This window comes from Actinia tenebrosa, unplaced genomic scaffold (assembly GCF_029948245.1).
Source record: "Actinia tenebrosa isolate PJP-AT-01 unplaced genomic scaffold, QUT_ActTen_1.0 PGA_scaffold3__52_contigs__length_22856419, whole genome shotgun sequence".
NCBI lineage: Eukaryota > Metazoa > Cnidaria > Anthozoa > Actiniaria > Actiniidae > Actinia > Actinia tenebrosa.
This window is the reverse complement of record NW_028292580.1, coordinates 8,496,420-8,521,991: the sequence shown is the minus strand read 5'-3', so window position 1 is coordinate 8,521,991 and position 25,572 is coordinate 8,496,420. Positions and strand designations below refer to the sequence as shown.

The 25,572-nt window shown below is 37.3% G+C and overlaps 4 protein-coding genes across 6 annotated transcripts; 2 read left to right on the top strand and 2 right to left on the bottom strand.

The window, feature by feature from the left end:
• The first annotated feature begins 2,065 nt into the window (after positions 1–2,065).
• LOC148908434 (uncharacterized) lies at positions 2,066–7,249 on the top strand. Of its 3 annotated transcripts, XM_089035130.1 has the most exons (10): positions 2,068–2,594; positions 2,681–3,216; positions 3,293–3,650; positions 3,789–3,986; positions 4,176–4,362; positions 4,628–4,879; positions 5,123–5,294; positions 5,553–5,701; positions 5,788–5,988; positions 6,386–7,249. In XM_089035130.1, the coding sequence occupies exons 1-10, from the start codon at positions 2,241–2,243 to the stop codon at positions 6,550–6,552; spliced, it is 2,574 nt and encodes an 857-aa protein (XP_088891256.1). In that variant the 5' UTR covers positions 2,068–2,240; the 3' UTR covers positions 6,553–7,249. The 3 variants fall into 3 exon arrangements, with proteins under 3 accessions (XP_088891257.1, XP_088891258.1, XP_088891256.1); XM_089035131.1 differs by lacking the exon at positions 5,788–5,988 and having other exon boundaries at positions 2,066–2,594; XM_089035132.1 differs by lacking the exon at positions 6,386–7,249 and having other exon boundaries at positions 2,066–2,594; positions 5,553–5,628; positions 5,788–5,928.
• LOC148908433 (uncharacterized) lies at positions 6,764–8,291 on the bottom strand. Its single transcript, XM_089035133.1, has 3 exons — positions 7,797–8,291; positions 7,436–7,690; positions 6,764–7,162 (listed from the first exon to the last, which is right to left on the bottom strand). Exons 1-3 carry the CDS (start codon positions 8,087–8,089, stop codon positions 7,006–7,008), a joined length of 705 nt encoding a protein of 234 aa, XP_088891259.1. The 5' UTR covers positions 8,090–8,291; the 3' UTR covers positions 6,764–7,005.
• Positions 8,292–8,714: 423 nt separating this feature from the next.
• LOC148908432 (mitochondrial inner membrane subdomain organizer 1-like) lies at positions 8,715–11,183 on the bottom strand. The gene is made up of 5 exons (XM_089034819.1): positions 11,050–11,183; positions 10,682–10,741; positions 10,101–10,266; positions 9,396–9,556; positions 8,715–9,306 (listed from the first exon to the last, which is right to left on the bottom strand). Exons 1-5 carry the CDS (start codon positions 11,167–11,169, stop codon positions 9,022–9,024), a joined length of 792 nt encoding a protein of 263 aa, XP_088890945.1. The 5' UTR covers positions 11,170–11,183; the 3' UTR covers positions 8,715–9,021.
• A 343-nt stretch (positions 11,184–11,526) lies between these two features.
• On the top strand, positions 11,527–24,648 carry LOC116299847 (cyclin-L2). Its single transcript, XM_031708567.2, has 12 exons — positions 11,527–11,739; positions 11,825–11,899; positions 12,586–12,695; positions 19,794–19,878; positions 20,734–20,772; positions 20,870–20,934; positions 21,133–21,232; positions 21,644–21,706; positions 22,069–22,110; positions 22,543–22,684; positions 23,136–23,244; positions 23,483–24,648. The coding sequence occupies exons 1-12, from the start codon at positions 11,548–11,550 to the stop codon at positions 24,054–24,056; spliced, it is 1,596 nt and encodes a 531-aa protein (XP_031564427.1). The 5' UTR covers positions 11,527–11,547; the 3' UTR covers positions 24,057–24,648.
• Positions 24,649–25,572: the final 924 nt, after the last annotated feature.

Sequence of the window (25,572 nt, the reverse complement as noted above, 5' to 3'; positions counted from 1 at the left end):
AAAAAAACACAAGAGTGAGTAAGTAAGAGCAACATCAATAGAATCGATAGAGAATCCTATACACTTTTTCAAAATTGAAGCTTGGATCATTTTTTACTTAAAATTCAAAATGTTTTGTCTGATGTCGCGATTTTTAAATATGCATATGTAAGATGTTGTTCACCATTTTGGAATAATTTGCATCAAAAACCACAACCTTTCACTTACATCAAGTAAACAAATACCGTGGTTTCTGACCAAAGTCTTCAGGCAATCAGCAACATGAATAACAAATTAAAAACATCTTTCGATTCATAAGTAAATCAGTACGCACTAGAACTTTCTATTCCCGACCCTGGAGGTGACAACAATTACTGATAGACAGACACCTCACACGGAGGAGAATTTCAGATCTAATGGAGAATTAGATGACACAACGCATGGAGGATGATACATCTCATGGAGATGGATGACACGCCTTAGGTAGAATGATGACACAACTCATGGACAAGTATTAACACCTTAGGGAAGAGGACAACACACCTCAGGGAGAAGGATGACACGCCTCAGGGAGAAGAATGACACGCCTCAGGGAGAAGGATGACACACCTCAGGGAGAAGGATGACACACCTCAGGGAGAAGGATGACACACCTCAGGGAGAAGGATGACACACCTCAGGAAGAAGGATGACACGCCTCAGGAAGAAGGATGACACACCTCACGAAGGATGACACGCCTCAGGGAGAAGGATGACACACATCAGGGAGAAGGATGACACGCCTCAGGGAGAAGGATGACACACCTCAGGGAGAAGGATGACACACCTCAGGAAGAAGGATGACACACCTCAGGGAGAAGGATGACACGCCTCAGGGAGAAGGATGACACACCTCAGGGAGAAGGATGACACACATCAGGGAGAAGGATGACACACCTCAGGGAGGATGACACGCCTCAGGGAGAAGGATGACACACCTCAGGGAGAAGGATGACACACCTCAGGGAGAAGGATGACACACCTCAGGGAGAAGGATGACACGCCTCAGGGAGAAGGATGACACACCTCAGGGAGAAGGATGACACACATCAGGGAGAAGGATGACACACCTCAGGGAGGATGACACGCCTCAGGGAGAAGGATGACACACCTCAGGGAGAAGGATGACAGGCCTCAGGGAGAAGGATGACACGCCTCAGGGAGAAGGATGACACGCCTCAGGGAGAAGGATGACACACCTCAGGGAGAAGGATGACACGCCTCAGGGAGAAGGATGACACGCCTCAGGGAGAAGGATGACACACCTCAGGGAGAAGGAAGACACACATCAGGGAGAAGGATGACACACCTCAGGGAGGATGACACGCCTCAGGGAGAAGGATGACACACCTCAGGGAGAAGGATGACACGCCTCAGGGAGAAGGATGACACACCTCAGGGAGAAGGATGACACACCTCAGGGAGAAGGATGACACACCTCAGGGAGAAGGATGACACACCTCAGGAAGAAGGATGACACACCTCAGGGAGAAGGATGGCATACCTCAGGAAGAAGGGTGACACACCTCAGGTAGAAGGGTGACACACCTCAGGTAGAAGGGTGACACACCTCAGGAAGAAGGAAGAAACAACTCAATGAGGATGACACATGGAACTCATGGAGGATGACACATCTTATGGAGAAGGATGACACAACTCATGAACAAGGATTAACACATCAGGGATAAGGATGACACACCTCAGGGAGATGACACACCAGGAGGATGGTACAACTCATGGAGAATGCAAACTTCACGGTGATTGCACACTTCAGGAAATGAGATGGCATCGCATTCCCAACGAAATTTACTGTAGTCCGAAACAGAGAGAAGATTTTGTGAGTTTTTGGACTATTTTTCTTTCCGCACCTCTCAAAAGTGTTTTCAAAAATGCAGAAGGCATAGCATCAGGTAGTTGACGTTTTTTTGAAATTAAAATTGCAGGTTTAAACGCGCAAATTTATTTGCGCACTTAAAGTGTATATCAGGTCTAGAATTTTTTTACGGTTTTGTCATCTCTAGATGATATGGATAAATATTCCAAAAAAAAAAATGTTCGATTTCGAATTTTTTTCACCTCGAAATCAGCCTTCAAAGTTAGATTTCTGGCGACGCCCAGTCGTGTTGGCCGTGTTTTGGGAGACGCTAATGGACTGGCACTAGTTTTTCTGTGACGTAAATTCGGTGACACAGTTTAGATCGGCCTTTCGAAGTATTGTAAATATGCCTAGTAGGTGCGTGGTTGGAGGATGTTCAAATATAACGAAGAAAGGCATAAAACTTCATACGATCCCTTATTTTAATGATGACCGACCAATAGCAAAGGCTAGAAGGAAAAGATGGGTCGATTTTGTGTTGAAAAGACGAGCAAAATGGACGCCTACGGCGACTTCGGCAATATGCTCGGAGCACTTTTCTCCAGAGGACTACAGTCAGCGTTACTCTTTCGGAGAAGACGACAGAAAGCTGGCACACTTAGTAAGGGATGAGACCGGAATTGTGTCATACCCAAAACTTTACCCAGTTCCATCGACTAGTTCAGCTGAAGCCAACAATTCTCAAAGAAATCGCCGAAAGGTAAGTCGTCGATTGATAATAAAAAAATGTCACACATATTGGACTATATGCCCCAACTGTAGCACTATCGTTTGTTTACTATATAGATTCTTAGAGACATGATCGCTGCTAGTACTGGTGAGTCCAGAGAAGCCATGGGACCTGTTAGAGAGCTTGAGAATGAAGACAGGTTACCTGTAGACAATGCAGAGGAGCCTGATACAGTAATCAGTGCCGAGGATTGTTCTTCAGCGCGGGATTTCAGCACCCAGACTCCAGATTGCTTGGCTTGCAAAAAGCTCAAAGAAGAAAAACGATTGCTACATAATAAATGCATCGATTTAAAAAACAAGATCGATTCTCTGGCAAAGGAACCCACTCCAAAATCGTCCTGTGGTATTCAGTGTAATTTAACACAGCTGAACGACCATGAAGAAGGTCTTGGAGAAAGGATCGGAGAGAATTTGGAACAAGACGATGAGTATGTAAATATGGAAGTGGAGGAAGATGATGAGGACACAGTTGACTATGACATTACAGAGGAAGAGCCTGAGAGTATCCCTGATGACGTTGACTATCACCCCTACACAGATACAGAGACAGAAACTGAAACGGAGGATGAAGAGCATATGACAGGAAGGAGGTATGGAATAAATTTGATCTTTATAGTTTAAATCTTGACAAAAAATAATTTGTTTTGCTGTTGTTTTGTCTTACAGATTCAATTCAAGCAACTATAGCACTAGAACTGAGCCTAAGTACATTGTCTTCTTGTCCAAGCTGTTATTGTTGTTCTCCTTCTGCCACTCCTGCAAGACTGAAAACCCTGTTGTGACATACCGAGAAGTAGGGACTATGGTCAATATCACTACTACATGCCAAAACCCCAGATGCCCAAAGAAGGAAAATACTTGGAGAAGCCAACCCAACATGACAGGCACTAAGATCCCAGCTGGTAATATTCTCCTGTGCTTTGCTGTCCTAACTGCAGGTGCTTCTGCAAGCAAGGTTTTCAGGCTATTTCAGCACATGGGAGTTGCCTGCATCACACTTACTACTTTCTTTAAACATCAAGGGGTACGCAATGTTTACAAAATGCTTTATTTATAAAAATGATCTATCATAGTTGAATTTAGTTGAGTAATGCAAACAAGGGCTCTGTACCTGAGAAGTAGGAGAATTATTTTCCATGTAAATTTATTTTTTGAATTTTAGGAAAAGCTGTTTCCTTCCATCCTGCTGTTTTGGAAAAAGTACCAAAAAGTAATGCTAAGTGAAGTAAAGTCACTGCCAGAGCCCCTAACACTATCTGGAGATGCCAGGCATGACAGCATGGGGCACAGCGCCAAATTTGGAGTATACTCAATCTTCCTTTGTAATTTGCCGAACATTATTCATTTTTCCCTCGTACAGGTATGTTATCATCATTGGATGTTATGATTCTACTATATCTGTCCTTACTGCCAAAACAGGTAGTGAGAATTAAACTTGTAAAAAAGCACTTTGTTGACTTTACATTCATTATGTTCTGTACACACATTCTTATTTGACTCTATAAGATAATTAATGCTAATCTTTGCATTGTGCCATTGTTCCTTTTAGAGAAACGAAACTGGTAGCAGTACGGCGATGGAGTACGTTGGTTTCAATAGGAGCATCAACTTCCTTCTTCAAATTGGCCTTACAATTGGCACCTTCGTATCTGACAGACATCTCTCCATTGCCAAACACATGCGAGAAAAGCTGCCAAATATTACTCACTATTTTGATCTTTGGCACCTAAAGAAATGTATGAATATCTAGTGGTATTATTATTAATATCATATTTTATTAATTATTGGTGTGACATATTTTAAACCTCTACACCACTTATTTAATGAAGGCAAAGCAAATATTAGTAAATATTTACTACAGTTATCTTTGAATATCTCTTGGTCAACTATACCTGTTTTCATGTCACCTTTGGAGTCAGAATGATTGTTTATGAATACATTTATTCTAATGGCATATGTATATTATGATAATAATAGTAATATATTGCATTTAATTTGCAGCTGTCAAGAAGGCTCTGAACAAAGTTGCAAGAGAAAAAGGATGTGAATTAATCAAGGACTGGATTCAGCCTTGCTTAAACCATCTCCATTGGAGTGCGACATCAACTGTCTGTGGAACCGGAAGAATCATCTGGTCAAAATTCAACTCCTTCAAAAGCCACATTCTTAATAGGCATAAAGATCTACCTGACCCTCTGTTCAATAAGTGCTCACATGCCGATGACATAACACCTAGGAAATGGCTTATCCCTGGTACTCTTTCTCTATTTTTATGTTGATAATTTCAAAATTTGTCACCACTGTTTTGTTCACACGGTTTTGGAAGAGTGATCCAAATTCCATTTCCTGGCCAAATCCCATGCTCTCCAATTCCCACTTCTTATTTGCAAATCCCAAACCTGGTGCATAAAATTGAATTTTTCTAGCCCAGAAAAGTTGACTCCTAGTACCTAGCACCTATTTGACTGTTATAATTATGTTATTTTTCTTTATTAGATTCTGTGGCATATGAGAAACTGGACAAAGCATTGAGCAAAAAAGGAATTGTTGCTGGCATTAAACAGGCTTTTCCTTTATCGCAAACAAGTTGCCGCGAGGGATTTCACTCGCTACTAAATCAGTTTTGTCCCAAAATGATTGCATTCTCTTTCCCTGGAATGTATTGCAGGTATCTAGTACTGTGTATAACTTGTATCAATATGTATTTTTGCTATATATATTTTTCTAATATTATAATCATAGTATTATTCTCATATAAAAGCTATCAAGAAATAAGACATAAATGCATGACTAAATATTTGCATTCTTGCAAAAACTTGAATTGCAATATGCAAAATAAAGAAACAAATGAAATTAAACTAAGATATTCGAATAATAAGAATAATAATTTGTTATAATCATTCTCTTTGTTTTCTTTCCTTCCAAGACAAATACTTGCTGTAAGCCACTTCAACTACAATATCATTAGAGAGACAAAAAAGAAGCCAGATGGATCAGACCAAGTGAGATTTATTTATCCGAAGTTTAAAAATGGGGAGGCTACTGTAAGAGATGTGAGAATAAAACCAGATTATGGTAAGAATTGCTATTTCGGCACATCTGATTTAACAAAAAGTCAAAAAATACTTGTATACATGTTATTGTTTATCTTTTATCAATAGGGTATGTGGAAGAGATATACATCACTTTTCTCGAAGCATTGCAGAAAGAAGACATGTTAAGAGAGGCACAGAAAGAATTAAAAGAAATGACCCCACCATCAATGAACACGATGCTGGTAAAAGAAAGTAAAACTGTGGCTTTGGAAAAAAAGGAAAAAAGAAAGAGTATGGTTGTAGACAATGTACCACCCACAACACCATGTGAGTAGGATGTTATTTCCCATTGATGTTTCTAAGTTTGAAGAGTGCCATCATCATACCTGTGAAATTTGCTTAGCTGAATAGCACTGAATAGTGCTAACCAAACAAAAGAAAACAAATGAATTTGTGCTAATTATTACTACTATTTAGATTTTGTACTATTTCACTGGTTATACTGACTGCACTCTGTTTCAGTGTTCAAATATCACCAAGTCCTTATTCAGTGCTTTCACTATAGATCTTTCTTCATAATTAGACTGTTGTGTCTAAGTCATGAAGGTTTATTTCTAATATGTTGAATAATCTAACAGTCATAACATAATAGAAGTATAATATAAACTAACAATTTTGTCATCAACTATTCACTTCATGCTAATTTGTGCATTACTTTTATCAGTATCACAGGTACTTGAACAAGAAGCCAAAGCTGCCGAAATGAAGAAAATAAAGAAGATTGGAGAAGGCAGGATAGAGAAATCAATCCCTCATTGCACTCATTGCAAGAATCCCATGAAAGGACACAAGAATGTGAAAGACTGCCCTAAAAACCAGAAAAGCAGTTAATACTCTCTTGCTTTTAGAGTGAAGTTACTAAACCCGTGAAATAGAAATTACTTGTTAAGGTGTAATAGTCAAATAGACACAAAAGAAAACAATGGCATTAGAGTCTCAGTGCTAAGGTGTATTAGTCTACTATCCATTTCACTGGTTTAGTGACTTCACTCTTATATTAATATGTAGAAATGTATCATTTTGTAATACTTTTTACAATTAATTATTTTATAATTTTTTATTATAGTTGTAAGTGCAATACAAAGTGACAAATACAAAACAACCCTCATAAAGGCAATTTGAGTCATTTCTATTAGACCCATGATACAAAGTTGTATAATTAGTGAGGAGAGTCGAAGTAAAACAAAAGAAAACAGTGAATATCTACTACTATGTAGTGCAATTTTTTTCATGCTTCAAGTAAAATCACTCTAATGCAATGTTCTGTTTATAATATAATATGTATCACTCGTTATCTTCGTATCCACAAAAATCGGTGCTAGGAAACTGTTTTCTTATCGAGTGGTATGCACAAGCAGGCAGTGGGATTCTCTTGGATCCTCCTCCTTGATAACCATGAACCAATTGGGTGAATTCCCTGTAAGCTGTTGCACGGAGAAGCCTAAAATATGAAATGATAATTTGTTAGTATATAAACTTATCAAACAAACAAGAATATATTCTTGAAATAAACAACTGTCAGTTACAATTGCTATTTACATCATTATCATGGAAATAAGTAATACTTTAAAACGGCATGGTATGACTTGTAAAGCACGTGAACAGTAAAAGATATAAGAAAATAAGGAAGAAAACATTAGTCATAGTTATCTTACTTGTTCTGGGCCCATGTAATTAAAACTAAGCTTAGAAGGAAAAAAAAGGATTTACTCACTCTTCTTCACTGCCAGTTTGTCTATACTTATATCCGTTGATAGTGCGGTATTTGGCACATGATGAACGTAGGGACCAGCGATTTAAACAAACAGGCTCAAACCCTGGATGTAAGGTCACACAAATGGGAGGTACTTCCAATTCTTCGAGCACTTCGGAAGACTTCAGTGACTCGAGACAACCCTCTATTTCGTGACAGCAATTACACTCTTGAGGTTTTTGAAGTAAGTCTTTCTTGCAATGACCGCATCTACACCTAAAAGAGGAAACGTTTAGATTTGCGAGTTAGTAAAAAAATCAAAACGAAACTAAATATTTTGCAAAAAGAGTGAGCTTGTAGCTAGATCTTGATAGTTACGTACCAAGCGCTATTCGGCGTGACGCCATCAAATCTTTCTTGAAGCTTTTCATTTCTCTTCTCGATCTTTGAAATTTCTTCGTTATATTCACTGAGCCATTCCGCATCAGCAAGTGGTTCTGAAGAATATGGTCCTACCAACTCGTGAGATTCAGACCTGGGGTAGCTATCATCTGACTCGTGTGTTTCAGCATGTTGATGGCATTCGTCCTCTATTTCTCCATCCTCTTCCTCTGAATATATACTTGAAATCTCGCTTTCAGAGCTGCAATCACTCCCGTAATAGTTCGTAGCCATCTTGTGAAATTATATATTGAAATTTATGTTTTTTGAAGGAATGAAAGTCACTAACGGGTCAATGTTTACAATACTTTGTCTACTCGTATCCTTGACAATCGCTTTTCTCGGTTCTCGAATTTACGTCACTAGTTACCAGTCTCCTAAGACACGGCCAACACGACTGGGCGTCGCCAGAAATCTAACTTTGAAGGCTGATTTCGAGGTGAAAAAAATTCGAAATCGAAAAATGTTTTTTGGAATATTTATTTATATCATCTAGAGATGCCAAAACCGTAAAAAAATTCTAGACCTGATATACACTTTAAACTGTTCTTGTACACGTGATCCGGTCTCCTGAATAAAGCCGTTTCTTATGCCATTATTCATGTGCCATAACAGGATTAACCTTCCATTTAATATAGAATAAATGATACGACTATTGTATTTATTTAGTCAATCATTGTTCGCTTAAAAAGGATTAGAGCTAAGATGTTTAACAAAGGCGAGCCTCTCTTTAATAGCTTTAATGCGTACGTACAGATATTTCATTGGTTTACAAGAAAGTGCAACAATGAAAAAGCATAAATGCACTGCCTATTACGTCAACAAGATTACAATTTAAAGATTTAAAAACACGAAAGTCCAAGGTTGACAAATATAACTTTATTAGTATGGGACAACTTCTCTATTATACATATTTTGATGTACAATACAATACAATACAATAAACGTTATTTGAGGAGGGTGACACAATTAACCCAGAGAGTTATCTAACACGTGGCCCTCAAAATGATGTACAGCTTTAGAGGTTTACCAAAGGCTCATTCAGTCTAGATTCTTGTGCCCTAGCCTTGTGCAATGTCATTTTTCTCTTAAATTACAGCCAATACTTCAGATAAAAAGACGTTTTTAATACAACACTTTAGACTTTACATTATTATTTATTACCCCTACTTCTCTTCTCCTTTCGTGTTGCCACCATTTGATTGTTTCTTTCTCTGCATTATAAAACTCGAAAGTAAAGGTAACTTGATGTTTTTTATCCTTTCCAAGGTCGTTGGTTGATACCATATTCCTTTATGCTTTTTAAGAGCATATGCCTCGGCTTTGAAAAGTCTTGAAAATAGGTTCTTGACCTTCTCATTTTGTTCCAAATGTTTATCATAATTTCCAGTGACTGCAAGTCCTTGCTTTACAAGTTCTTCATTAACACAAATATTTCGTCGAAAATAACCCTAAAATGCGTGATTATTTCATCAGAATAATAAATGATAAGTGAATTTTCAAAGACTTTACATTTATAGGAAAGTTAAACTCAACTTACTCTCTTTTTATGCACAAGGCTTGATATCTGAGAGTTGAGGTCAACTTGAAGAGGAAGAAATTTTATGTGGGAGTCAACAAGGTTATCTGTTAGCCACTGCTTACTGCCATCTCTGAATTCCACTCCAGCAAGAGCCAAGGAAAGAAGATTACTTGGTGACTCTGGACAAGAAAGGACCAATGATAATGGATACACACTTCTCTGATAGTGGTTAGATCTTTCATTTCATAAAAAGTCTAGAAACATTGTACAAGGATATGCCTTCCTCAGACTCTCTTCCTTCAAAATTTCGATCCCTCTCTGTGAGGGAGGTATGGAGATTTTCTTTTGGTACTACACAATATACCCTCCTTACACCCTCCCCACCCCTTTTTAATTCCAATACCCCTTCATGGGGGAGGTATGGATATTTTCTGATACTACACAACATACCCTCCTCTGACCCTCCCCACTCCTTGGAAATTCCACTACCCCTCCATGGGGGAGGTATGGATATTTTCTGGTACTAAGCCAATGTTTCCTCTCAGAACCTCACTGACCCTTGGGAATTCCAATTCCCTTCCATATGGGAGGTATGGATATTTTTTGGTACTACACAGCATACCCTCTCATGGAAACTATGCTGAAAGCATTCTCTGGGCATCGTTATGTTACAATACAGACACATGATGTGTGCATTATTTAAAACCAAAACATTGCAATTACCATGATTGCTTTCTTTATACTTTCTAAATGTTGATGTTGTGATTAATGGTATATGAAGCACTTGCAGGGTGTTGTTGCTTGATATGCCTTTGACTTGACCTCTGAGAGTAATCCCTTTAGTAATGAACTCTTTGGGGATGTCATTAGCCCTTCTGAACCAGCTGAACTGTAATAGAAATAACAAAAAAAACATTCCATTTATCCATTTAACTCTGAGACAGCTCTGGACTGATCTAAGTCAGGGCACGGCTAACTCACAGATGGAATGCTGAAACAGCCTCTGGGCTGATCTAAGTCAAGGCATGGCTAACTCATAGATTGAGCCCTGAAACAACTTCTGCACTGATCTAAGTCAGGGCACGGCTAACTCACAGATGGAACCCTGAAACAACCTCTGGGCTGATCTAAGTCAGGGCACAGCTATAAACCCACAGATCAAAACATAACCCTGAAACAACCTTGCCCTTGGTGCTGATCTACGTCACTGAACAATTAACACACAGATATAATTCAAATTTATTTAGTGTGTGTTTTTTCGCTGAGGGAGGAATTAAAAACTGTATATACAATACCATGCATACCAAATATGCTCTCTTTACTATAATTAGAATACCAGTTCCTGCAAGCAGCAATGTACCTGCCTTTAAGAAGAAATGAAATATTTTTTGAAGTTAGATATTATGTTAACACGTATCCCCTCTCATCCCCCCCCCCCCCCCCCCCCCCAAATATTTTGAAAGACCCTTAATCGTAATTAAAGGCAATTTCTTAATTGAAAGCATATGTCATTTGTGACACATATTTTAGGTTTCCCTTATTGAACCAAAATGTTTTTAATTTATTAGGGAGATAAAATAATTGATAACAATTTGGACATCTGATTATGTGGGCTCCCTGTGGTACATATGTCTTACTGCCATTTCACAATGAAACAAAGCATGTACATCACCCTAAAAGCTGGCAGGTAATTGTCTACGAAATTAGAAGCCTTAGTAACGAAATTCTCCTTTTCTTTTTCTTCGTTTTCGCTTCCAAAGAGAGAAGAAAGGTATTCTGTTATCCAAACCATCTTGCTCTCTTCGCATTTCCCACAAAGCACTGCGAGGCATGTTTTTTTTCCGAGTGGTGTTTTCCGTCAAAAGTTCGGCAACTCTCCGTCGAACATTCGTAATTTTTTCAAACTTTTTTTTATTGCTTTTAACAAACAAAATCATTAACATATTCATTTGGACTTGTAAAGATGGTACATGAGAATGAAAATAGGCTGCAGACTTATAAATATTGAAAACTAATTAAGATTTTGTTGTTGTTTTTAAGTTGGCTGTCCTGTCGGTGTTTCTTCGGCTTTCCGATTTCTTCCATATTTGGTAGTGGTTTCAAGGTTCGCTTCTCACCATGTGACCTACGTCGGTTGCACGTTCGCCGTGAGAGAAGGAACTCGTTCAAAATGGCGACGAACGGAACTAAAGAGGAGTACGGAAAAGTCGTTATTTCTCTCGAAAACTGTCTCCTCTCCACCGAAAAACTTATCGAAACACCATCTATAAGAGATGGACTACCTAAAGAAGTCGAAACAAGTCTAAGAATTGTTGGTTGTGAGTTTATACAAGCCGCAGGAATATTGCTCAAACTTCCACAGGTAACGAAATAATCCGATATTATTGCTGGATTGCTCGTTTAGTTCGAACATTTTCTGACTTGAATTCTTCTTTGCAAACCCTCAGGTAGCAATGGCTACTGGACAAGTTATATTTCAGCGTTTTTTCTATTCTAAATCGTTCGTAAAGCACGATGCTGAGGTAGGTTGAAATGTTCAATTCTTGTTCAAATCTTTACAAGTTTTACGAAGTGTTCGCTTCTGTTCTAGCGTTGTGGCGAAATAAAGGCGAAAAGTTTGAATCTTTTCATCCTTTATAACTTACTTTAACACCCTTAACATTTTTTGTTTTAGCCTGTTTTTGTAGGACAAAATAAACATGATTTTTATGGCGCATAAAATACCTAAAACACACAATTCAGCTATAATTTGCACATGTAAAACCACAAAATAATAACAAGAATTATGATCCACTGATCTCAAATTTACTATATTATAAAGTGGCTAGAACAAAGTTTTTGGCTACAAATATTCCAAAAGAGTGTGGTGACACTAGTAGGAATTAGTTCAGATAAGTTTTGAAATTTCATTTTCCAAATGCTTTGCAAACTTTCAAAGTAAAACATTCAAGAATGGATAATCCTTTTCATGGAAGTCCAAACATGGTCGGTCGCATAACATGCCAGTAGTGCAGTTGTCAAACATATCCTTCCCTACCAAGTCAAGATGTATATAGACTCTCCTCATGTAGCACACTGTACTCAATCAATGCCAGGCATATAGTAAGATATCACTCCCCCCTACCCCCAAATTACACTCTCAGAGGTCAAGGATATCGCATTCTGACGTCATATAGATGCTTTAAAGTAGATCTGTTATCTTACTTAGGTGTACGCTATGGCGTGCATCTTCCTGGCTGCCAAAATTGAAGAGGCGCCACGGCGGATAAGAGATGTTATAAATGTCTTCCATTACATCAAGCAAAGACGAAACAACAGGTAAATATATTTTCAATTTAAGGGATTGTTGGGGTTAGGGATAGGCCATGACTGCTATGTTGGGTGACTTCAACAAAAGATTTGGTGTTGGTTTCTGTTGTTACATAGTCCAACATAACAGCATTATCTTCACTTCTTTTATTCCCATGGAAAGAATCTTACAGGCAACTATTTTAGTTATGACAAATTATATAGAAGTTAAGGGGTGGAGGTGCAATTTGTGAATGGAGACTGGAAGTTACTGTTTTCAATACTACATGGACTCAGTAGCTTCAAGTTGCTTATAGGAATTTGGTTTTTCACTGCTGCCAGTCAAAAATTTAAAAGGTGCTGACTGATTTTTGATTGATGGAAACGAAAAGCAAATGTCATTGTGTGTCTTCCAGCCACCAAGCTGGCATTTATTGAAAACTGCAGTAATAAAGATTTTTTTCCCCCGTCAAAATCCTTTTCTTGAATTATCAGTCTAAAAAAAGATGCATTACATTCATATGGTCTTTTCTCTCAATATTGGTATAAAAAAGATTCCCCCAAATATTTTTCAAACTGTTTGTTGTTTAAGATACTTTACCAATTTGTCTTTGTGGTCCATGAGTTGTTTCTCAACTTCTTAGACCCTAGAAAACGCTGTCCTTTTGATTTTAAAAGCACTTAATGCTATGAAAAAAACTAAGATTGGTTTTGCATGTGCCAAAAAAAAAGTATGTAAATGTTCTTATGAAAAGAGCATCAGAGAGAGAGGCGAACTTCTGATGACAGTGGCAAGTTGACGAAAGCATTGTCTTAACCTCATCTTCAGTAGGAACAGCCTTAAAAGTGCTCTCGCATTAGTTTCTGACCTATGCATGTTAATGTTAAACATTAGAATCCAGAATCACATTGTCATAAGAAAAACTTATTATTATTAAAATTAATTCTGTTAAATACTGTACATTGAGATAGGTAAGGTCTTGTTAATTTTGCATAGGATACTTGGTAAAATTTAATAGATCTTGTACAACCTTTTTTGCGCATGAATAATGTTTTTTGTATTTTTGACTGAAATATGTTATAAATTTTATAAGCTTCGAAATGCCTAGTTTATTCATTCATTTATTCGCTGAGTGGATGATGACATTGTCTTACTTTTGTATTTACTTTTACACTGTAGTTTGTTAGTTTGTTTTTTTTACTTTGTACAATTTTTAGAATTTGTCAAAATGTTTTATATCTAAAATATTATCTGAGTACTGATTGTTGATTTTGATTTATTTATTTGTTTATTATAAACTCTGCTCACCCAATTGACATATCTTTCCTTTTTTCCTCCTTTTTGCATCGTTGTTCATGTTACCTCCACTCCAGCCTACCTGTGGACTACAACTCCAAGCACTTCGCATAGCCCTTTCTCACCAAACAACACTCTGATCTACTAAATGACTGAGTGACTACCATGTGTTGCGTGAGATTGTTATCTTGGTGATATCACTACTGGTCTTCCCAGCTGGCCTCTAAACAATCAGGCAAGCTTACTATAAGCCATGATATGTATTTCATTTCTACATTTCAAGTACACAATTTATCATTAAATTGATAAGTTGGTGTGATATTTTTAACCTTATCCAATTAAATCAAATGTAGAATATGTAACTACCATGATATATCATCATTTCTACACTGCTATGGGATTTTAAGTTCGACATTCTTTTGCAAAAGTTGACTAAACTCTACGTATTTACATATGTTCTGTCATGTATAGTACATTGTTCCTGTACTGTATGTCAAAATGTTTGATTAGAAGTTAGAGATCTTGGATAAAATAGATAGTTTATTACTAAAAAAGCTATGTAATATCTTTTTCATTTAACAAGACTTATGAATATAAATTTATGTATTTACGTAGCTTTCTTAGCAAATGAACTTTATTTAAAATGAATAATTATAATGCTATGATTTGTAATGATCATGTGTAACATGTAAGAGTTTCCATAACCAAATTAATTGATAAATCATGAAGTTCTTCATAAAACTATTAGAGAAGGAGTTCTGTATGCCTCAACACAGAAATTCATCCTTCTTAAGCATCGCGTTTGAGGGGAAAAGATCTTTCAAAATGTTGGTAAGTAGCTTTTGCTTTTTATGTATTAGTTTTACTGAATTTTAATATAATGTATAAGCAATAATATTAGTAATCTGCAATTGGAGCATACCATATTCCATTTAACTGCAAGAAATGCACATAGTATGCCATGTCATCAAGGGTTGCAATGCAGTCAGTACACATTTCTCAAGTTTGATTCCTGGACTCAGCATCTTATCTCATTTAGCATCTTTGTTGGGCATGTTTCTTACTTCTTTAGTTTTCACCCCTTAGTCTGATCAGCCCAGAGGTTGTTTCAGGGTTTGACCTGTGAGTTAGCCATGCCCTGACTTAGATCAGCCCAGAGGTTGTTTCAGGGTTCTATCTGTGAGTTAGCCATGCCCTGACTTAGATCAACCCAGAGGTTGCTTCAGGGTTCGATCAGTGAGCTAGCCGTGCCCTGACTTTGATCAACCCATTCAGAGGTTGTTTCAGGGTTCGATCTGTGAGTTAGCCATGCCCTGACTTAGATCAGCCCAGAGGTTGTTTCAGGATTCTATCTGTGAGTTAGCCATGTCCTGACTTAGATCAGCCCAGAGGTTGTTACAGGGTTCTATCTGTGAGTTAGCCATGCCCTGACTTAGATCAGCCCAGAGGTTGTTTCAGGGTTTGACCTGTGAGTTAGCCATGCCCTGACTTAGATCAGCCCGGAGGTTGTTTCAGGGTTCAATCTGTGAGTTATCCATGCCCTGACTTAGATCAGCCCAGAGGTTGTTTCAGGGTTCAATCTGTGAGTTATCCATGCCGTGACTTAGATCAGCCCAGAGGTTGTTTCAGGATTCTATCTGTGAGTTATCCATGCCCTGACTTAGATCAGCCCAGAGGTTGTTTCAGGGTTCTATCTGTGAGTTATACATGCCCTGACTTAGATCAGCACAGAGGTTTTTTCAGGGTTTGATCTTTGAGTTAGCCGTGTCCTGACTTAGATCAGACCAGAGGTTATTTTGGGGTTTGATCTTTGAGTTAGCCGTGCCCTGACTTAGATCAGCCCAGAGGTTTTTTCAGGGTTTGATCTTTGAGTTAGCCGTGCCCTGACTTAGATCAGACCAGAGCTGTCTCAGAGTTAGATCTGTGAGTTAGCCGTGCCTTGACTTAGATCAGACCAGAGCTGTCTCAGAGTTAGATCTGTGAGTTAGCCGTGCCCTGAGTTTGATCAGCTCAGAGATTGTTTCAGGGTTCAATCTTTGAGTTAGCCATGCCCAGATTTGTCTCAGGGTTTGATCTATGATAGGCTCAGAGATTGTTTCAGGGTTCAATCTGGTTTTTAGCCGTGCCTTGCCTTTGACCATCATAGAGGTTGTTTCAGAGTTCAATCTTTGAGTTAACCATGCCCGCACTTAGATCAGCCCAGAGTTTCTTGGTCAATCTTGTTGCTACTGGCCCAGAAATTTTCATGTTGTGGTCATGAGGAACACAGGTATTTTTCTTAACCAAGAATTTTTAAAAAAATGTTTTTATCCACCTTCGAAAAAAGTTCAACGATACATGTTTTTAGACTTTCTCTAGTGCAAAACAGAACTCTTACATGTATATTTCCTCCTTTCTTAATAAACTACTCTTCGTGTCTTTCTTGCCTCCTCTGAAGTCACTTTTGATGTTGTGGAGGAGCTTTTTCCCACTGGTCTTTTCGTCTTAGCTTTTCTACTAGGTGTATGTGAGTCAAAGTAGTCCTCATTTGTTTCACTCTCTTCATCACTCATTTCATGGTCACCACTAGTTTCTTCATTGCTCGATTCTCTGTTGCTTGTTTCTTCAACATTTGTTTTTTCATTGGTGTCTTCATTGCTTGTTTTGCAGTTTCCACTAATTTCATCAAGGCCGCATTCAAACTTTTAGCCATTCAAACACTAGCCATTCCCACCTATCAAACTTCCTCCATTTTCCAGTTTCCCATTTCTCCAACTTTTTTTTCCGTCCACAAAAGTAACACTCGCCGTGCACTTTTTGCCATTATTCATTCTTGTTACATAACCTTTGTTTTTGTTTGATTATTGCATGGGCATGGCATGAGTTAAAATTAGATGACATTCAAAAAATAGCATCAAAGAGTGCTCATGGTTACTGAACCATGCACTTGCAGTTGATGCTTAATTGCTTTCCAAAGATTATCTGAACTATTATTTACATGCTGTTTTTCAATGCAGAAGCTTCACCCCTACACTATTTACAGAGTGGTGAAATGGCCACAATAGATAAATTTGAGATTTTCACATGTTAAGATCTTGATATCGTTATTATTTATGAGTTTCCATCCGTTTATGAAAAACCATTAGATCTTTTCAGAAAAGCGTTAATCGTTTATGAAAAACCGTTAGGTCTTTTCAGAAAAGCGTTAATCGTTTATGAAAAACCTTTAGGTTTTTTCAAAAAAGCGTTAGTTCAGTGCAAACCATTATAACGTTCTGGCAAAGCGTTAACGTCTCTCAAAAAGCATTAAAAGCCGTTAAAATAGGCCGTTTAATGGAAAAGCATTAAGGCACGTTTTCCCATGGAAGGTCACATATTGTGAACAAGTGAGTCCATGAGAGAGCAAGCAATATCAGATGGAAAACGAGTGAATAAAAAAATATCAAGCTCTTAGAATGCAATAATTTGTTTATTATACATTTAGGGTCGATAAAATGACAAAATTTGCTATTTCCAGTTCACCATGAAGTGATATCATATCACTTCTCTGATATGCTTTATATTCACAGCTTTATCACACTGATATCGACCCTAAATATGTAATAAGTAAGATGTACTGGCTTCCCTACCTCTAATTGGTCTTTTAATTTTGGTATTTTGGAAAGCAATTAAGCATAGACTTGCTTACACTGGGCACTGAAATTCACAAGAATGATAAAAGATGACAACATTACTGCCTCATTTCAATCTTTAGGTCAAATATCTTAAAATGTTGCAATGAAAATAAAATTTTGGCATTATGTTGTAGTAAGTAAATGTAGAGAAACTTTTACTACTTTACATTAAGTAGTTTTGAATTTACGAACATGTTTGTTATCATAATAAAATAGTCCAAAAAATACTGTAAATATCGGACTTTAATTGGCCTAATATTTTGGAATGTCAGATGGTAAGATTTCTCTCCAATTGTTTTCCCTGTTACTCAAAAGGGATTTACCAGCAGCTTTAGATAAAATTAACGACTCAAAACAAGCGAACAAGCACTTTTTCATGAAGATACTGAAATGTTTTAGTTTTGCAAAATTTCTATGCTTCAAAACTTCAAGGTCAAATTTATCAAAAACGCTCTCACAGACTTTCTTCGCATTCTTTGAACTTTGAGCAAAGTACACAATCCATCCTTCAAGATCTCCAGCACAATTTTGAAACTTGGGTTGAAAAATGAAGAAAATGAGTTGTAAAGCAAACAAGCCAATTTTATATTAATTCCTATTCCAGTAAAAACTTGCTTATTTGAAAATTTCATATTTTCCTTAAAGCCTTGAAAAGATTTGTTACCAATGGATCGTTCATATACGTCCGCATATTTGTGATTTGAAGTTGAAAGATGCGTGCCAAGAAAACCCCTTCGAGCCACTAAATAACAGTGATAATGTCAAGTGATATTCATTTAATGTTACTTGCTTCTTGATGTTTTTTCTACCTGACGTCTCTTCTGTTTTATTAGGGAAAAGATCTCTACTCATGATTGTCTTCAGTGGGATACACTAGTCTTCATGATAATAAAGCTTTCCCAAATTCGCTTGAGTGACCACGAAACAATGGTTGCAAGTCAAGGGTTGGACTTGAAAGATACAGTAAATACAGGATTTTCATTAACAGTCAGGGATCAGAAAATGCTGAGAAACTGATCAAAATTCCCTGGCATAAACTACCATTAATAGCTCAGTAACTTGTAAAATGTCCACCTCTTCAGACTTTTTGGCAATTCTATTATTTTAAAAACTTAACCCTGGCATGACAGGGCAGAAAAACGACAAGCCTGCTACTTTCACGATTTTTTTATTTAACTGAGTTTGATACTCCAAATTTTTAACCGTAACATTTGTGTCACTGCTGCTCGAAAGTTTTCCGAATTAGTGTAAATCTACTTAGTATTCACAAAAATGTCAGTTTTTCTGCAGATCAAAATATCACCTCTCCCAAAGTACACGGCTTTATATCTCATATACGCATTCAATAAATTATGGTCGCATTTGATATTTTGCTATTTGGCTCCAAAAGAACGTGTTTACAAAATATTGAGCTTAAATATGTAAAGCTGTCCTTGTGCATGGTGAAAGGCCAAAAAGCGTTTTTCTGCCCTGGCTTCTGACAGATCTAACCTATACCCCATTCACTCCTAAAAGTGTTTAGTTAAGCTATGTTTTCATTAGGGAAAAAATTGAGAAACTAGAAACCTACGATATGAAACTTTCTAAAATATTATCAGAGCAAGACAAAGGATAGTTTACATGCACTATTTCACCAAATATTGTGCAGTGCTCATAGATAGTTTTCCAAACCTGTTTAGTTAAACCACTTTAAAACATGTTTAAGCCTTGGTGTGAATTGGGTATTAGACTTGGAACCATCGTTTCAAGTTCAGTCAAGCCAATTCAAGACAAGTCTATTGTAATGCTGTAGAGAAAATTAGTCTTTGGTTAAAATTATTTCCAAAATATTTTAAGATTTGTATTAGTTTTATCCAAGATCTCAGTAACCGTTGCAAGAACAAGTCAGAATCCTTGATCAAATCCTAAGTTCTCTTAACAATTTCAGTAATGTTCTAGAAGAATATAGTACTTGATCAAAATCAACCTGTTCTTATAACACCATTAGACATTCCATAGCTTTACCTAGATGTTAGTTATTAGATATGTAATTATTAGATTTGTATAAATATCAGAGGTTGCAACAAGGTATTGCTGGAGTGCAAGTTCAACGCAGGCTGGAGGTAACAAGGAACAGTGATGCAGAAACCTTTATTGATGCATAACTTCATGTGTAGTATCAACTATTTATTGCTACAGGCCTATACAACACATGGAATACATGGGAAATACTTATTTTAATCGCAAGAATCTGGTAGTCAAGGCAGAGAGAAGAATTCTAAAGGTTAGTAGTAACAAAGATATTAGCCAGATTTAACTGAGGCAACATAGCCAAGACAGCCAGTACCTTGTAAAAAGAACCTAATTATAGACCCCTTGCATGTGACATCAAAGCAGCTTGATCTGGGGGACAAAACAAAAGAATTCCAATCTCCTGAGAATTGGAACCTATTGTTTTGTCCCCCAAATTGAGCTGCATTCCAAAGTGCTGTAAGGGGTCTATATGCCTATGATCTGTACCTCTATGATCTTTATTACATCCTTATTGCTAATGTTTCTACATCATGGAGAATGTTTTTAGTTTCTCTGACCCAGTCAACTGAGGGTGGTAAAAGAGGGGCACGAATCAGTTTTAAAAAGTTAAATTGGACATTTCACATGTCACAAAAAATCACAATGGTCGATAACCTTTGGCACCCTGAGTCAACCCCAAACCTACAAGAGCCCAAGTTTAAAAGTAATCTGTTAAGTTACAGCAGCCAGAACGATGATCATCGTGATCATAAGCATCACTATCATCATACACATACATTATAATCATCATCATTACGATCATCATTTTTGTGTATCAACATCATTCACCTTAGTCATGTATAATAATCATGTATTATTATACCATCATCATCATGTATCGCTTTCATAATAATCACCTTCATCTTCATATCTAATAGCAGATATCGGAGTTACACTTTGTTGCCTTCAAACAAATGTTTCTAGTCAAGGCATTTGGGTCAATACAATGAAATGTATAGAAACCGACCCAGATGTAACAATTGTCTGAAGGCAATAGAGTGTAACTCCAATATCTGCTATTCACAATGACTATTCACCAAGGTTCTTCATTTTGTAATATTAACAGGAACTTGGCTTCTGCGTACATGTTAAACATCCTCACAAGGTAAGACACTAAAGGATGACACTGTATGCCTTTTACTTTCTCATTTAAATAAGTAATAATTTAAATTAATATTTTTGGTTCAATCTTTCTTTTTCAGATTATTATAAATTATTTGAGAATATTAGAATGTGAAAATAACCAAGAATTAACAAAATTAGCATGGTAAGTTGACTTTCTTACTGTCCTACAGTAATAATATTACTGTAATAATATATTAATAGTATTAAACCATTAGGCCAAACAAAAAATAAGTATGTTTTCTGTTGCAAGGCCGACTCTAATTTTCTTGCTAATTTTTGCCGACCCTAATATTTTTTTCATTCCCATCACAAAAATCTGACCTATCATTATAACTTTCAGGAACTACATGAATGATAGTTTACGAACCAACGTGTTTGTCCGCTTTCGTCCTGAGACCATCGCATGTGCTTGTATCTTCCTCTCTGCAAGAAAGCTCAAGGTATTTTTTAAATACAATTTTATCTTATTATTAATAATAACTGCTCTCTGGGTTCCAGGGTATATTGTGCTAAAAGATTAAGTTTTTTATTTAGTTTCTTGGCACAATATGTTTTGCAGTGCAACAAAAGCAAAAGTATGATCACATTAGATTTTAATGTATTTGCATTCTTCGTTGCACTGGCTTTGTTGCCAAATAAGCTTTTACACGTCATTTGGTAAAACCAGCCAGCTTCCCATCCAAAAGTGTTAGTTTAACATAGCAAAGCTAGTATGATACCAATACATTAAATGTGGTCATACTTTTATGCATTGAGCTGTAACATCATTTCTTGGAGGAAAAATAAAATAAATGTAAATCCTGGTAAAAGTGTCACTAATTTCTATTTTTTTTTTGTCACTTTTGTTTCAGATTTGCCTTCCAAACAAGCCACACTGGTTTGAACTCTTTGATGCAACTCTAGAAGAACTGGAGGTATTTCATTTGATATTACAAATAATCTACTAATTGGGCTGATGCAATTCATGGTTCCCCTTCAGACAATTCTTTGATTGCATGTTACGTCATGGCAGCCTCTGGGGGAGCGTTGTTAACTGCACCACAGTGGCCGCCATGCTTTTGTCTCTTAACTGTCTTGGAAATACTTGCAACCCATCAACAGTGAACCAATCTCTGTTGCCGCAGTTTTCCCAATGGAATCAAACTCCTAGGTAGTTGTCCTTTCTCTTCAAAGGACAGTAAACAAATTAAAAAAGCATTTGCAATGGTACTTTTTTCTATTTTTCATTCATGTTTTATCTTAGATAGAAATATTAATTTCCTTCAATTTTTGACAGGAAATCAGCTTAACAATACTAGAACTCTACAACCAACCAAAGGTAATACGACAAAATAATACATAGCTCACAAGGTCCATGCTATTGGCTATGTACTTCAAATATACTTTCATTATGTTATTCCAAAACTCACGGGGAGGGGGGGGGAGATTATGATGGCTGGAAAGAGAATATTAAAATTAGTTAAACTGTGAAGTTTGGGAGGAAGTAAATTCAAAAATCCCAAAGATAAAAATTTTCAAAAATAGAAATGTTGTATGAAAAAGTTTATTTTAGGCAAAAGGTCATCTTTCAAAATTCACATTGTTTTCAAAGTTCATATCTTTGTGAGTTTTGGGCTTATTTTCTTCGAACTTCACACTGTTTTACTGATTTTAACATAATCTTTTCAGCTATGGTAATTATGATACGTTTCTGATTTTCTAATTCATTAATGCCTGATAAAAGCTCAATGAAAAGCATTCAATTTCGTAGGTTACTTTAGATGAGCTCTTGAAGAAAACTACTGAACTGCGAGCTCAAATTGAAGAAAGAAAGAAGAAAGCTACAGAACAGAAATCTCAGGCTTCGGCTAACCCGTCATCCATTAAACCAACACAGTTTGACTCCAGACCAGGTAGAAATATTATTCACTCTCTTCGTTTTATCCATGCCTTTCTACCATCCCTTGCGCTTCTCTTTTCTATATTCACTCTCTTCATTTTATTCCCCTTCTCTTTTCTTATATTCGTTTTTGCCCATTTAATTTCTTTCCATTCACCCTTTCTATGCCTTTTATTCATTCGTTTTCCTGGGGGAGGTGGCGGGATTTTGTGAATTGGAAGTAAAAGAATTATGACCGCTTCCCTTCAGCATTTTTTTTTTTTCTTTTTTTTTTTTGCGTGGCCCCCAAGAAAATATTTTTTAATCAATTTTCTTTTTTCTTTTTAGCTAAATATCTTCGTGGTGCCCCCTTAAATGCCATATTTTTTAACGTTCCTACCACCCCGCCCTAAGTTCCACCCATCACCCCATCCCTGTATAAAATAAAACGGCCCCTAACCCAGACTTTCTGGTTACTCTCCTAGGGTCTAGAGCAACATCTCCCAGTAAGGTTTCACCCTTCTCTGGTGAGGAAACAAAACGAAAAGGTGCTTCGAAATCTGAAGAGGACAAGAAGACAACGGAAAAAGATAGGTGAGAAGACTTGGAGTTGTTGAGGGCCGTAAGCTAGAAAACTGTAATAGATTATTGCAACTATTAAAACTAGGCAACGGTAAGGGTAGGACAGCCGTGGTCAATTTACAGCGCGTAACGCCGTGCGCTCTAACGTGCGTAACTGTTTTTTTTGTTTTTGTTTTTTTTTTTTTTTCGTCTCTTACTCTCTCGTTAGTCACTTGTTCTAAAGTCAAACTTGTTTTCCTTTATTTTTTAGGAATCCAACAAGCCGACAAAACAGACGGAGCAGGTCTCCGAGGAATCGCAATCACAGCGGCACTAAAAGCCGTTCCATGAGTAGAAGCCGTTCAAGATCTCGCTCAAAATCACGATCACGCAGTAGATCACGAAGCAGATCACGCAGCTATAGCTTATCCGTTAGTCCCGATATTCGTCGCGCTAGTGAGTCGTTCAGTAGCGACGCAGAGAGTCCCGAACAAAAAAGACAAGGAGAGAAAAGTCGCAAGAGAAGAAATACCGTTGTACGTTCGTCAAAAAATCGCTCTCGACAGCGTTCATGTGAGCGCGCACCCAATAAAAAATCGTCCTCAAAAACAGGCCTTTCGAATCGAGAACGATCGTACGACCGACGACACAGACCAAGACTTCGTAGTCGATCTCCGATAACGAGAAGTCGCAGTCGAAGCCCGAGTCGTGATAGAAGTAAAAGATATTACTCGAAGCGCGACAGAGAACGAGCGAAAGCTGGTGACTATCACAGGAATGGTGTAGAATATAGAACAAGGGACCGAGATGATGGAGGAAGAGATCACTCCAGGAGACATAGATAGCCTTTATATGATATGAAATGTCTTTCCGGGTTTTTTGTTTGTCTAGAAAAAATATCCATCGCAAAATTCGTCACAGCGAAACATAGCAGCATGCTCTTCTTAAAGCGCGATTACACGGAGCAATTTTCTTTGCAACTTGGCTCGCGAAGGCGTTGCGACACAAGTTGCATGGAGCATTGCAGCGTGTAACCTACAGCACATTCTGAAAAATGTTGCGAGATAAGTTGAAGCAATCGTTGCGAAAAGTAGAATTCGTTTCTACTTTTGGCAACGATTTAGAACTCTCTTGGAACTTGTGACGCAACGCTGTTTTTGGCTAAAGTGCACGGTAAGATTTAAATCGACCGTATGACATGCTTACAACTAAAACTTGGCGTAACCACTCAACAGTTGTGAGGAAGAATCAAACTGGGTAAAACAGCAGTGAATAACTTGTAGTGTAGATCATTCGTCCTTTGCTAAACGCATTTTCATTACTTGAAAAAATACTTTATATTAGCAGTACTTACGTTTTCACTTTGGCATCTTGCTTAAAATGAAGAAAGGAATCATACTCGAGGGCAAAGCGAAATAAAATGTCCTTGCCCCTTTCGTTCGATTCCATTATTCCATTCTTGTCTGTCTGTCATATGCCTAAGTAAAAATGCGACATTTGCATTCGATCCATTTATTGGATTTTCCTGGGATTGTATATGTTACACACCTAACGAAATTTAACCTGCAAACAAGCTCTCGAAGGCTATTGAAGCAGTTACTCTCGTACAAATTTGGAAAAAAGTCTAGAAAAATGACCGGCTTTACGGTGAAAAAACATCTGATCAACATTTGTTTAGATATTACTATTTTATATAAGTTGTACATAGAGCACTATCGGCTTGAAGTAAAGTTGACATCGCTTGATGTTAATCCAATTATTTATGAGAAGTGGAATTGTTTTTGTCAATCTAAAATTAAATTAGTAATGAAGAAAAATGGTCGAGATAAGGAGTACCTGTTAATCCTGAGAAATGGGAAACACGAAAAATGGGGCCCTCAAAGCGTACGGTATTATGAGCAGCAATACGTGGAGTTGCAGAGGAACATTGCATTGAAGAGACAGAGCAGAAAAACGACAAGGCTTCTACTTTCGCAATTTTTTTCTTTATATCTCCATGCTAAAAAAAACTTCAGTGTTTCATACGTGCCTCTTGTGCTTTTAACTTTTCACAAAATTCTGCTAACCTCGAGCAATTCTACTTCGAGGTATTAGCGAAAATGTTAGTTTTTGTGCTGATCAAAATATCATCTCTCCCAACGTTCAGGGCGTTATATCTCAAAGACGCATTTTTTAAATTTTCCCCAAATTTTGTTAATCAGTCCCAAAAGAGCCTGTTTATGAAATATTAAGTTTATTAACGCATAAACGTCGAAAGTAGAACCCGTTTTTCTGCCCTGTCCATTGAAGAGTGACTCGTAATTTGCTTATAGTGCGGGTTGTAATGCTGATAACGTTTATTCTGCAATCGAGCATCAATTT

What these genes read in the sequence shown, in the direction of transcription:
- LOC116299847 (XM_031708567.2), top strand. Translation starts at nt 11,548, where the DNA reads ATGGCGACGAACGGAACTAAAGAGGAGTACGGAAAAGTCGTTATTTCT. An exon ending in TATTGCTCAAACTTCCACAG is followed by an intron (nt 11,740 to 11,824) that starts GTAACGAAATAA and finishes GCAAACCCTCAG; the next exon opens with GTAGCAATGGCTACTGGACA. An exon ending in GAATTAACAAAATTAGCATG is followed by an intron (nt 20,935 to 21,132) that starts GTAAGTTGACTT and finishes TATAACTTTCAG; the next exon opens with GAACTACATGAATGATAGTT.
- LOC148908434 (XM_089035130.1), top strand. Translation starts at nt 2,241, where the DNA reads ATGCCTAGTAGGTGCGTGGTTGGAGGATGTTCAAATATAACGAAGAAA. An exon ending in TCTTTGGCACCTAAAGAAAT is followed by an intron (nt 4,363 to 4,627) that starts GTATGAATATCT and finishes TTTAATTTGCAG; the next exon opens with CTGTCAAGAAGGCTCTGAAC. An exon ending in TGTACCACCCACAACACCAT is followed by an intron (nt 5,989 to 6,385) that starts GTGAGTAGGATG and finishes TACTTTTATCAG; the next exon opens with TATCACAGGTACTTGAACAA.
- LOC148908432 (XM_089034819.1), bottom strand. Translation starts at nt 11,169, where the DNA reads ATGGTTTGGATAACAGAATACCTTTCTTCTCTCTTTGGAAGCGAAAAC. An exon ending in GTATAAAGAAAGCAATCATG is followed by an intron (nt 9,557 to 10,100) that starts GTAATTGCAATG and finishes TTTCTTGTCCAG; the next exon opens with AGTCACCAAGTAATCTTCTT. An exon ending in GCCTTGTGCATAAAAAGAGA is followed by an intron (nt 9,307 to 9,395) that starts GTAAGTTGAGTT and finishes CACGCATTTTAG; the next exon opens with GGTTATTTTCGACGAAATAT.
- LOC148908433 (XM_089035133.1), bottom strand. Translation starts at nt 8,089, where the DNA reads ATGGCTACGAACTATTACGGGAGTGATTGCAGCTCTGAAAGCGAGATT. An exon ending in GTCACGCCGAATAGCGCTTG is followed by an intron (nt 7,691 to 7,796) that starts GTACGTAACTAT and finishes TTCCTCTTTTAG; the next exon opens with GTGTAGATGCGGTCATTGCA. An exon ending in CAAACTGGCAGTGAAGAAGA is followed by an intron (nt 7,163 to 7,435) that starts GTGAGTAAATCC and finishes TTCATATTTTAG; the next exon opens with GCTTCTCCGTGCAACAGCTT.